At 35.3% G+C, this 13,231-nt stretch overlaps 1 protein-coding gene across 25 annotated transcripts in view; it reads left to right on the top strand.

Annotated features, from left to right (window-relative positions):
* The window catches only part of RIMS1 (regulating synaptic membrane exocytosis 1), a 298,538-nt gene that overhangs the window by 240,677 nt on the left and 44,630 nt on the right, over positions 1-13,231 (top strand). For 19 of the 25 annotated variants that reach the window (XM_061358529.1, XM_061358527.1, XM_061358553.1 and 16 more), the window contains one exon: positions 1,118-1,284. The exons of 5 other annotated variants lie outside the window; for them this stretch is intronic. In XM_061358529.1, the coding sequence (XP_061214513.1) occupies positions 1,118-1,284 (167 nt within the window). Of the gene's footprint in view, positions 1-1,117; positions 1,285-10,440; positions 10,737-13,231 lie in introns of those variants that run through there. One more of the 25 variants, XM_061358551.1, reaches the window with a different exon arrangement.

Here is a 13,231-nt window from a genome sequence, read left to right as displayed (position 1 = left end):
GACTCAGCATTCAACCCAGTGCCTAGTTGAGCTGCGGATATTCCCAGACTGCCCCAGCTTTGTGTATAACTCATAAATAAACTTCTATGACTTGCAATGTTACAGAGCACAGATGTGGAAAATGAACTCCCTAGGGTGTCAAGTTAAAAACTGCCTAGTCTTCCCATGTGTTAATAGTTTTCCCATAATATGCCCTGGAAGTATACCACTGTTGCTGTAGTTGATTCCCAGCCAAGGGTACCTTGATCTCTAATGACAGTGGGGTTTAGTTTTGGGAACCTGATAATGATTTGAGCCTCATATCTCTGTGACTGAAGATTTAGGTAAGTGACGTTGCTAGGACTGAAGCTTCCTTTAGTGTGTGTCTGACTGATGATGTGAGTAGTAAGAGCTTTATGTAATAGGCAGTGTGGTGTCGCAGTTTTAACTAATGAAAGCTGTTGCTGTCAGCAATTCTATCCCTTTCCATACATTCCTCCTGCTGGGTCTTCTGCTAGTTCTCACCATGCACAAGTGTAAATGCAGCTAGGTCAGGGAACTGATCTGCCTGAAAACAAGCACCATTTTGCTGAGTTACCTTTCTGTCTGACTAGTCCTCCAGTGTCATGATGCAAAGAGGCATTCTGAGATTAAAAATATTTTTCCTTTTCCTATGGAATTTAGGTATTGAAATCAGTCCTCAAATGTCAGCTCTATGTAGCATTGCATTTTGTTCAGACCTATACCCAGATCTGTTCCAAACTCTGTACAGTTTACATATACATGTACACTCTGTATAGCTTTTTTTAATATTTGAAAAATAGAAGAAAGGTCCTATAGGCAATATCTGTCCACTGCAAAAACACTTCATTATTATAGCTCCAGTGTACTAAAGAACCAGCAGCCTATTTCTATTCTAATGCTGTAATTTTTCAAGTGCCTTATTTAGTCCATAAATACCATGTTTGATTTCTTCACTAGACATAATATTATTTAATATAGGCATTTCTCCGAATTTCATGCAATTTTGTTACATCCAAAAGCAGTTAGAGAGGTTTGTCATACTTAGGTCAAATTGTTTCAATATATGTGTTATGTTTTGATGAGACTCCTCACCCTTTCTTTTCTTGATCTCTAGTATAACATACAAACAGATCAGTACAGAAGTTGTGATAACGTCTCTGCCAAATCATCAGATAGTGATGTCAGTGATGTGTCAGCCATTTCCCGAACCAGCAGTGCCTCACGCCTCAGCAGCACAAGTTTTATGTCGGAGCAATCTGAACGCCCTCGTGGCAGAATCGGGTGAGTTCTCGGTGCAGCTTCAATTGTATCACACACACCCCCCCCCCCCCTTTTAATTCAGTGCCAGACTGCAACCAGAAATTACTGAAATTAGATAGCCAAAACATAAGAATTTATAAAACTTGTTATGCCCATGTAAATGGTCTTTCATTGCTGGCCAAAGGTGACAATATTTTTGGAGCTTTGCATCTAAAACAGAAAGTTAACTTTTTACAAGAAGATGACTGATTAATAATGTATTTGTGGCAAATGGAAATTGAACACACACTGTCCCCTCATTGCTGGCTGTCAGAGAAATCTATATGTCAATAAGGTATTATAGCAGAAATACTAGTAGATTTTTTTTATCTAAAGATGTAGCATTTGTAAAAGCTCTTTTTTCTTTCTTTCAATCTATAAATTTATCTACCTATTTGCTTTTATTTTATGTTTTTATGCATATGATAAATTACTAGTTTTGAAACAAGTATTTTATAGTAACTTTTGATATATCTGGTTCACAAGTAGTTTAATTCGTTTTGTCAGTAATCAAATACCTATTTCAACCTTGATAATAACCTATTCTTGGTTTAGTGCTTTTTTAGATACACAGATTAATTCCTGTCTTCATTTAACTTGATGAGAAAACTCCCACCACGTATAATGGCTATAGGATTGTCTTGGTAGTCTATGATTACATCTACCAATGTCTGAACTCTCAGAAATTTGCCTTAAAGTATTATAAGACACCAGAAGAACTAGAAACAATAAAATCACCCATATGGAGGAAATCAGATGCCATCAGTTTGGATGGCATCATTTAATTCTTCAGAACACTTCCAGAGAGATTCACCATCCAAGAAGTTCAGCTGCAGGCTTTTTGTTCTGTTCACACAATGGGAACAGGTGTTAGGGAAACTCAGAAACTGGCCTCTGTGTATGAACTAGCTCCAGCTCATATTTTTTTGTGAAGGAAAGTTCATGAGGGTATTCAAAGTCATGTTTAAGATTGGTGAAATTATAACCGGACAGCTGTAGTAATCCACAATCCACCAGAACACTGCAGTGGAACTGTAAATGTATTTAAAGTTATTCAAGTGTTTACCTATTTAAACTAATTTGTTTAAATGCTGCATCTTATTGCATCCTAGCTTTTCAGTATTTGTCTCTTACAGAGGGCTTTTTTTGTACCAAAATACCTGAATTTTCTAGACATTGTATTCTCAACCAGTACCTGTTACAGTGTCTTTGGCAGGTTGAACAAAATATGATTTTTGTCCATAAATATCTCTGTGTTGAGCATACTTTATCAGAAATGTTTCTTGAGTTCTGAATGTCTGATCACAGATACCAGAACCAGGAGAATCAGTAAGCTCATATGAGTCTGGAAAGGGAGAAACCTAGGGTCAATCTTTGCTCTCATTCAACCTCTTCCATTTTAATGAGTAGCAGAGCACCTTGGGTACAAGATCAGTGTTCAAAACCAAGTACTTGCAATGGGAACTCTAATTCAGCTTTACTCTAGACCCCTGAAGTGAGATGTAACTGGAATTCAGATGCCTTACCTTTCTGATACTGTCCACAGAATCCATACCTCAGATATTAGATAGTTTTGCTTGCTTCAATTTTCTCTAAATTCAGGTAGTATTTCCATTGTGAACAAAAGGTATAGTAATAATACACAGTGCAACTCGTTCAGTAGGAATATTAGGAAGAAACTAACATAAATTACTCATAACTTTCAGTATTTGACTTCTAAGATGGCAGTGGTTTTGCTCCCCTGAAAGATCTTCTAAAATAAGTGGAACATGTCTAAGGGACTATCTTTGCAATTAGCAATTTCAACTATTAAGTGCAGTGGAGTGAAATTAAAAATAATTTTGATGTTAGGCTGGAAAACATTGTATCCAGCAGACTGACATCCACTGTTCAATGTTTTCCATTTGGGTTGCCCACAATTGTATTTAGTTGATTGTCTGTCGTTGTTATAAAAATGTCAGAGTTTTTACAGACCTGCAAAACTGTTATATTATGGGGAATTAATTATCAAGAGAGGTCAGAATGGGAGGAAGGTGGGTGTTGAAGAAAAGGAAAAGGCATTTTGCTGATGATCTGAGCCAAGTCTGCTTCCTACTCTCCTGTGTTTGTACTGGTAGCCTCTGTTACATATTCTTTAGTCAATTCTTCGTGTAGTTTACTTATTAAATGGAAATGAAAAGTTAATTTGGGGAAAGTACTGATTGTATTACAATTTTTTTCAGACTGAGATTCATGCTGTTTAACATTAGCCTTAGCAACTATGTATCTACAGTGAAGTTAATTAAAAATTAGTTTTTTGTTAAATAATTCATCTAACTTAATGAAATCATCATTAAAAGGAACAAAACACCTGTTATCTCAGATGGTACACCTTGTCTTCAGGTAGATGTCAAAGGAAGATCTGATGGAATCCTAGATGACTAGTTCAGATTGGTTACTTTAATTTTAGACACACAAAGTTAAATGGATTCTTTCTTTTAATTACTTACATTTCTTTAAGTTCAAGGATTTAGAAATTTGAAGCTCAAGTTTGATTAGTAATTTGAAGTTCAAATTTTATTTTTGCCTCCAAGGAACCTGACATTAATATATATCAAATAGGATGGGATGGGATAGGATGGGGTGGGATGGGGTGGTCAAGGAGGAGGGTCAAGGAAAAGAGCAGATTTTGACTTACTGTCTTCTGTCTTACTGAAACCACATCTGTACCATCATCTTCTTTTTGAAGTGTATCAGCCCAATGACCATGGCAAGTGTGTAAGCGTAATGTTAAGTTTAAAGACAAAGTTCAATGGAACTGCCTTTTTTATGCACCTACTTTTGTTGTAAAACCTGGAAGCACATCTCTTTTTCACTTGTGGCTGTAAAGTCAATAGGTATAAGAAATAAGCGTAGAACAACTTGTGAGGTTTTTGAGCAAATTTTAATTTCAGTGAGACTGACTTTTTCAGTTACTTTACTCAAAATACAATGTGCTTTTAATAATGTACAGAATTTATAGAATGAAGCACTACTTAAACAGCAAGGATAAAAACAGTTGCTGCAGAACAACACAGAAATACTGTACACCTTTTTTAATAGCTAGATAACAGTCTAACCTTTCTTTGGGTCAGAACTCATAAATTTGAAGTTCTGTATATTAGGAAACTCGAGCATGTTGAAGAAGTTAGTAACACAGAGAGAATGAAACCCAATTTTCCCTTTCCTTTAATCAGTGACAAGACTGTGTCTAAGCCTTTTAAGGCAGAAGAGTAATTTCATTCCTAAGGTATATTTATAATTTAATTACCTGTCAGAAAGCTGTGACATAGCATGCATGAAAGATACCATTAGTTAATCTTCAGTCTGCAGATTTTGTTGATTAACATTTCTAATACGTTGCAAGAGGGAATTACGATTGATGCAAGCACTAAATATAAGTCTGTGCAATAGCTTCTTCATTTCTAATTTGTTTAGCACTTTCAGGTGAATATTAGAACAAATGGTTATGTGTGGATAAATGGGTCTACATATGAAATTATTCCAAACATCTTTCTGGTTACCATCCTGGGAAGTCTGGTTGACTGCCATGCTCTCTACTGGAAGTGCAGACAAATACCAGGAATTTTTTTCTGGAAACAGAATGTTCTGGGACTTTTGACTTGAATCAGACTTGTGAATTTGGCTTGCCATAGCACTTGGAGTTGTGTATTTCATGGCTGAAGTCAGTTTACCAGTACTCCTTTATGGAGGTTTCCTTTCATCAGTCATGGTCTTTATGCATTCATAACATAGTCAAACAGTATTTTGTGTCTGTGTATGCTACAGATGTTACTGTGTATGACTCAGAAACTTTTCTCTCATCCTAAATGAAGCAGAAGGGAATTTTTCATGGTTTAATGCAAATTACTGACAAGTAAGAATCCATGTTAAATACATGATGATTAATCAGCACCGAATGGGTTTGATCAGACAAAGAAGGACATTTTCTGACTTCATTAAAAATTATGCCCAATGGTATCATTGCATCATTTTTCATTAGGGGTCTGCTTATGCAAAGGTACCTGGACTTCTTGGTGTTGTCAAGTAGGGACCTATCATTCATAGTAAAGGTGAGCTGGAGGCTTCTGTTTTGGAGGATTTAGCAAGTTGGCTGCCATAAAGTGTTTCACTTAAATCTGATCAAACAATACCTGCTAAATATATGACAGACTCAATACCTGCTTTTAAGGTGAGTTCTCTCAGTGTATCTGGTTTTCTAACAAAATGCCCCTGCATTAGGAATATCATTGTTATTCCTAATCCTAAATTTGAAAATCATAGCTTTATTAAGAATTCTATTTCATATATTATGTGTGATATAATTATGTATGTGCCATAATTTAATCTGACTTTACACGCTTTGTTTAATTGAATGCTCAAGTTTAAGTAAAATATTTTTAATGAGTTATGTAAGAAAGAGGGTTCTAACAGTGGACATGAACCAGTCCTAGATTATTTTACATATGCCGTACTATTAAATCATTTGTATCACAAACATATATAGTTCCTGGGATTCAGGTGTGTTCTCCATACATTACTGAAGGGAAAGAGATTTTTTTGTTTCATACTGGCAGACTTTATCTGACAAAGCGTTTCATCCCCAGTTTCCAGAACAGCGTATACAACTTGCAGGTGGCTTCTATACTTTCAGTAAACTAGACTTTGTTCTGTTAGTTACTGTGGAGCTAGTTTCTTCAACTTCTTAAAGTGATGATCTTAATGGCGCAAGTTGATCTAGTGCTGAGGCCAGCTTTCTCTTCATGGAATGGTTCAAGGCACTAATACAGGGCTCAGATAGCTTGGATTCCCTGGTGAACCGGTATCTCAAAATACTTAAGTAATCACTCAGTATGTTGACATGGAACATGACCAAAGAGTAACGAGCAGAGCACAATGGCCTGATTCATCACTGGAGGATCTCTTTTTATGCTGTTTGCATTTGTCATCTTGACATTTGTACTAAGATGGATATTTGGTAGGCAGTTTGCAGGGAACTGAGTGTTTGAAAAGCATCATCTTATCAGCGCACTTAGGTGTGCACAGGAAGGGAAGAATGGGAGACGATTATCAGCTTCTTCTGTTGCACATAAGTAACAAGCAGCAGTGAGTGACCATCAGAGGAAGGGAAGGATAATGTGCTATAGATTACATGTGCAAAAAGAACCAGATGGTTTCAGTGAAGGATGAATGAGTGCCCCCCACAACTGCTGGAGGGTTGTGGTTAGTGATTTATACTTGGGTTCAGTGAAATACATAGCCTGTGCTTTGCTGGAAAAAAAATGATTCAAGTGTTGAATCAGTATATGAAGCACTTTAGTGTATGTTTTATTCTACTGGCTGGACTTCTGCATTACACTGAGCACTTGTATTGGATTGTCAAGTGTTTTTCCATTCCCATTAGCTTAAGGAATTAGACTCTCTCAACACTTGTATTGACAAGCTAATCAAGCACATGGTAATAGTGACCATCTGCTTTGATTTCACAAGTATTTTTTATCAATTATTTATTTTCAATTTTTAAATACAAGCTATTAAATTAAGTATTAGAACTAAGATATTATACTGCTTTATCTTTTGTTCAGCATGACTAGAACAGTAGTGGAATTCCAGATTGACATAAAAGAAGACTGTTATAAATACCAGAAGACAGCTTCCATATTTATGAAGCTAATTATGTTGCTAATAATTTGCCTGTGTATGACTGTTTCTTTGTAGTCAAGGTTTCTGCAGTAAACAAGGCATTTTGGGTCACTAAGTAGAGACTTATTTTCTTATATAATGTAATAAGCAATGTTTATTATGCAGTAACTTAGTGGTTTATAGTTCTACGTTTAAATACTGAGTAAGATTAATTAGTTGATATCGCAGCAGAGTACATCTTCCCTCCCATAGCTAGAATGGGAGCATCCATAATGTAGCCAGTGCTGACAGACTAGAGACTTTGCATGTTTCTTACTATTAAAAATAAACAATAAAAGCCCTCATCGGATTCATAGCATCTGTCTGCTATGTTTTCAGAAGATTTCTTTTCATCTTGGAACTTTCCATTGCAAAGTCTTAATTTAAAATAGAATGTTTAAATTAACATTTTACTATGTGACTAGTGTTAATGTTTATTCAATCCAAAAGTCATCTCAATATCAGTGATGCAGAGAATGGAACATGGGGTAGCAGTATAAGAAGCAGTATTTTTCAAAGCATAGGACACTTTGAAACCATGAATGTAATTTATCCACTCCTTAGCTGCGAATCGAACTCCTACTGCAAGAATAAAATGAGGTGAAACCAAGGCCATAACAGTTAGTACTAGATTCAGTCATGGTTTTGATGTGGGCTTTCCATGCATAGTATGCTAATATGCACCATGTGTTGCATCCATGTGTGTCCCTGCTACATGTTTGTATTAGTGCTGTGCTCACAAAAGATTTATATAAGCATTAACTAAAACACAGAGGGTTGATAAAAACTTAATTAATCAAACTCAATTCAACTTTAATAATTATCACAGTGAAAAGACCATGCATACAAGATGCTTTGGAACAGCTCAGTGTCACAACCTAACAGCCCACACTTGCAGTCACCTCCCTCATCCACTGTATCTCCATGATCTTAATTGATCTTGCTTAGGTGATCTCTCTTAGGGCAAGGGTGAGAACATTGATGTAACCTGAGTCACAACTCTTGTTTTCTGGGGAGAGAAATAGAGAGCAATAGCCTCCAAATTATTATCATGGAGGCAAAATATATGAAGATAGTTAAGCTAAGCTGCTTAAAAAACATAACATACCCTTTTTACCCCTAAACTCTATGTTACAGATGGGAACTTGGGTTCTGAGGTCATTTATGTACAAAACCAAGGTGAAGCCAGAGTAATTAATTTCTAACTGTTCATTATCTAAAGATAATGATTTTTTAAAATCCATCATTATAAACTGCTTTGTGTGTGTGTCATAGAGGGAGGGAGATGGAGTCTTTAATCCCTTCAGAACATCTGTACATGGAAAATGTGCTACGGAGCGTTGCTTGTGCATTTTTAATTAATTGTGCTTCCTCTGTCAAAGAAACTGTCACGTTACCAGCAGCCTTTCTTAATGATTTGAAAAAAGACTGAAATATAATTTTAATTGGTTTTTCATTTAATTATCGCAGTTGATTAAGGTGAAATATAATTCATAATTTTTTAGCATAAGAACATTAACATTTTTAACAGGCAGTACAGGCTATATTTAGAATGAAGAAATGTAGGAAAATAGTTTTAGCCGTGACTCAGACCTTAGAGTAGCTCTTGCTTGCTTTCTCTCATTTCAGTTTATCATTTTTAAAAGATTTTCTCTATTTCCTTTTTGGACCTGTCTTTCCATTGTTCCATTCAGGCTTTCAGATTTTCCACCTCTATTACCTATTTTGTGGCTATTTCCTGTTGCTATTATTTACTTCTGTAAAGGAGCAGTGACCAATCTGTTTCATATCAACGATGTAGCCTTTTTACGTAGAGAGCAGTGAGATCATGCTTTGGAGGGAAAGCAAGCAATGCAATACATAGTAACAGGGAGAATAATATGCAGTTGCTGAATGTTGTACAAAGAAAGAATTAAGCTTTCTTGCTGCTGAAGAAAGTTTCCTTTATTCAGTATAAGCAGAAAAACCTCCACATTTTGTAGCTGTCATACACATACACACCAGTACCGTATTTTCTTGCTACAGGTTTAACATTATTTGCTTGCTATGTTTGGTGCACTTGAATTTAATATGTACATGGCTATTTGCAGTCAAGTGTGGGTCGTTTGAGCTGTCTGTCCATTGATTCCCATTAGCCTCTCCTCATCAGCATTAATAGCAATGCTTAACCTGAGCAGTGCCCTGGCAGTAACCAACTGCTTTTGTGTTGGTTTCATTTAATGATTCATGTGATCAGTTGCCTTCAGGCTGACAGTGCTGTGAGTCTGCACAGGCAGACACACACGCTCCTGCACACACAGACCATTGCTCTTCTATTTTCAGAGTATATAAATTAACTTGATGAAATGTTCTTGGGAAACAGTTAAAATCTGTTTATCTTTTGTAGCATACAGACTTACTTTGTGAATTATTATTCTTTCATTTCGTGGAGAAACACTAGTTTTACAAGTTTTTTGGTTTTTGTTTGTTTTTAAAAAACAAACAGAAATCCATCAGAGCTGTGAAAATTCCACGATTCACTGGTCACTGTGTTACTGAGGAAGGCACTTTCACAAAACAAGTTCTGATCCTATATTCCAACATGGAAATTTTCTGATCTTCTGATGTAGGATGATAAAAAGTTAAGTTCCCATAGGAGACTTCTGTAATGAAATCTTTCCCAACCCTTACCTTTGTGAGAGTTTACACACTGAACAAAATGGGGCTATGTCATCCCAGAGACACATCACTGAGTAGCAATTTTTTACAATATAGGAATATTATCAAGAACAGATATAATTTACAAGATACTGAATTTCAGTTATCTTAAAACACCAATAGGATTCTAATATGGTGACTTTAAAAGGGAAGCAAGTTTCTTCTGATTCTAATAGCTATTTCATGGATTTAATATGTGGTCGATGTGCACATTTGATCAATATGTAGCTCCAGTTGGTACAGACTGTACAAAATTATTATTTCATTGGATCAACTAACTTCCTTATGGTCTAAAAATGTCTCTTGACTAGCTAGAGAGAATTTTGACACGGGATATGCATTTGTCCTTTGGTTTGTAAAGCACCATGCTTGAATTAATTTATGAAATACCATAAATTGTACAGTAATTAATCTTGCAGAAAATGTTTTATAGCTTATGTAAATATATACCTATATTCTAAGACTGGCAGAGCAATTTCTAGATAGGTAATTTAGAGTTTGGATTTATTAGTTAAATTTCATATAATGCTAATAATAAGACTTAGTTTATATTTAGAAATGTAATGATCCTCATTATAAAGGAGTGTGCATCTTCCCTTTGGTCCACAACTATTACATGTTTAGGAGGTTATTAGTATTCATGAGCTACCTCATTGCAAAAGGGTGCCATAGCAGCTATGAATTAGTACATGATTCTGCATTCAGTAGAAGAGAAAGGAAGCTCACTGGCTCATGCTGGTGAAGACCAGGGATTCTGTTGAAAGATTCAAGTAACTGCAACTGTGTGGAAAGAACTTACATTAAAAGATCATCTATACGGCAAGGAATGCAGGGGATTATTTATTTACTCATGGCCTGCACTATTGGAAAAATGGATGGAATAAAATTCAATGATCATGAAAATAAACCCCTGAAGTATTTTTTTATAAATCATCAGTAAGTTTAAGAGAATGAAGGAAATAATGTGGTTTTAGTAACGGCTAAGCACTTGTTTTTTTTTTTTCCCTAAAAAGGATATACTTTCAAATATTATATAGGTGAGTTTATGGTCAAAGTTTGTTCTGGCTTCCTGTATCTAATCTTTATTTTTCAGGTGACATCTACTACTAGCATGTATTTTATGAAGCTACTGATAAATACTGACAGTATATCTAGATACCAATTTTCTCCATCCAAGTAATTTGTCTAGTATAATTTTATGCATCTTGAATATATGCATTAGATATCTGTATGTAGAAAGATAGCAATGACTTAACACGTGACTGGATTTGTTTCAGTTCTATGTAGTTGTGTATGCTATAGTTTAATATAAGCAGCTATAATCCATAATGTCCTAGTAGTATGTTGATTTATAGAGTTTATAGAGTTTACCTCGAGGCTAATTTTTATGGCAGCTTGTAACTCAGACTATTTGAGTAAGTTTTTAATCTTAATAGTTCATTCTTCATTCCCACAGAGACATGTACAACTTTCAGGTAGTGTCAGCAAGTGCTGCTTGCTTTCACAGCTCTGATGGCTGACATGTAAATAGACTTGATTTTGCTTTGTGTAATACAGATACTATTTCAGATGGGATCCATCTCAACTGCATAAGCTTTGGCAGGAAAACGTAATAATTTTTCCCTTGGTAAAGGGAGAGGTGTCTTCCCCGCTGATGGGGAATCTGGGAATAGTGGGTGACCCAGTGCTTCAGGAGAGCCCAGACCAAGGTATGGCTCTTCTCTCACTGAGTTCAAAGGGGTTTTTACTTTGGTGGTTTACTTCAGTTAAAAAAAACAGATTAACTAAAAATGAAGTGACTCCTTCTCCATGCTAAGTATCTGTGAAGTAGAAGAGAGGCACAGATCGATTGTAACTGTTTTTCATCTACACATTGATGATGTTGTTATGTCCATAATCAGAAAGAGCATAAAAATTTTGGCAGAACTATTTGTTGAAAGAATTCCTGAAGATGGTAGAATAATTTTAAATAAAAATGTAGTTAATTATTTATTTTCAGAATAAATGGAATATATTGATAAATGTTACTCATAATAATCCTGCTACTGAAAACAGTATTTATTTATTGTATAATGATAACCAAGTTTGGATCAACAACATAATTTAATAATTTGCCAATTTTAGCCACAGGCCTGCAAAAACTTACGTCTGCATTTAAATGAATATGTCAATAAACCTGGCAAGTCCAGTAATGAAAAATAAATGTTTAGTAATGTTGTTATCAGAAGGGTTAAGTGCAAAAGGATATATGTAAATTCATGTGTATCTTTTGCTTCTTTATGCTTCATAAATTAAACTCCAGCTATATTGAAAAAAGTAACAGTATGAGCTAGGAGCTATTTCTCCAAGTGATAGCCAGCAATGGAATGGAAAGATACTGTGTTCTGAGGGTACTCAATTATATGGATTGGGAAGACTGAATTTTAAATGCCTGTTCTTTTGCTACTCTTGCAATTAATGTCAAATAATAAAGTAGCCCAGGGATTAGATGAATGCAAAGGGATCTTAATCTGTTTGCTTAGATATGCAAGGGGAAGTATTGGACAGCTGTAAGATTTGATCCCTGGTGCTATCACATTAAGCCTGTTTATGGCACACTAATAGCTGTTTTGTACTTGCAGTACACTAGAACATATTTCCTAGGAAAGTAGAACTTGATATTTGCAGGGTAAAATCAAGTACAAAATTAATCTGAATTCTAAGTATCTCAATCTTAATCTTTACTAAGGTGATTCTTATACTTCCCTTTACCTGTCACAAAGAATGAAAACTGTAATTTATGTGAGTCTTTGAAAAACAAATGTATCTATCTGTTGTTCAGAAAGTATTTCATTGTCCTCGAACTAGGGTGTTAATATATCAAATATAGGATTCTGGGATCCTATCAATTCTTATTTCTCAGTTGTCTCCTAGGATCTTATTAAATAAGAGATTGGATCATTTCAGCTCACATTTAGTAGATCCTTAAATGTGAGATTAGATCATTTCAGCTCCATTTAAAAAAAAAAGTGTAGACTGGCATAAAAGCATTTTAAGATTACTATCTATTATATTAATAAATACTTGAAATACAGTAGAGCAAAGTCAGTAGTATAATAAATAATTATTCCTTTATTTGCATGGCGGATTTTATAGTTTATCTGTGTAAATTATTCATTTATAGATTAGCATGTCAGCAAATATGTCAAAATACTCAAATGTCAACAGATGCTCTTAACAGAAGTATTTTCAGTTTCTTCCCTCTCTTACTGAATTATTAGTGCGTAAACTCAAGAGTTCCAGAATTGACAACAAACCCATGGCTCAAAATTGGAACAAGGTGACTCCAGAAAGCTTTGAGTAGCGTCACAGAAATAGTCACTGAAATCCAATTCCAAGTGCTGCTGGAAAGGAATTATCCAAGTGGAAAGGAATTATTCATGTCTGATCACAGTAGAAAGTAGGACCCCTGAAAATGAGGCATGTGTGATTCTGCCCCTCCAAGTATCAGGTTTTACTTTTGGTCTGCTCTTTCTTTGAAATGACAGAGTCC

Source organism: Neopsephotus bourkii, unplaced genomic scaffold, assembly GCF_033783945.1.
Source record: "Neopsephotus bourkii isolate Nb327-2 ecotype Australia unplaced genomic scaffold, CSIRO-AGI_Nbou_v1 NB_947, whole genome shotgun sequence".
Lineage (NCBI taxonomy): Eukaryota > Metazoa > Chordata > Aves > Psittaciformes > Psittacidae > Neopsephotus > Neopsephotus bourkii.
This window is presented reverse-complemented; position numbering and strand designations above follow the sequence as displayed.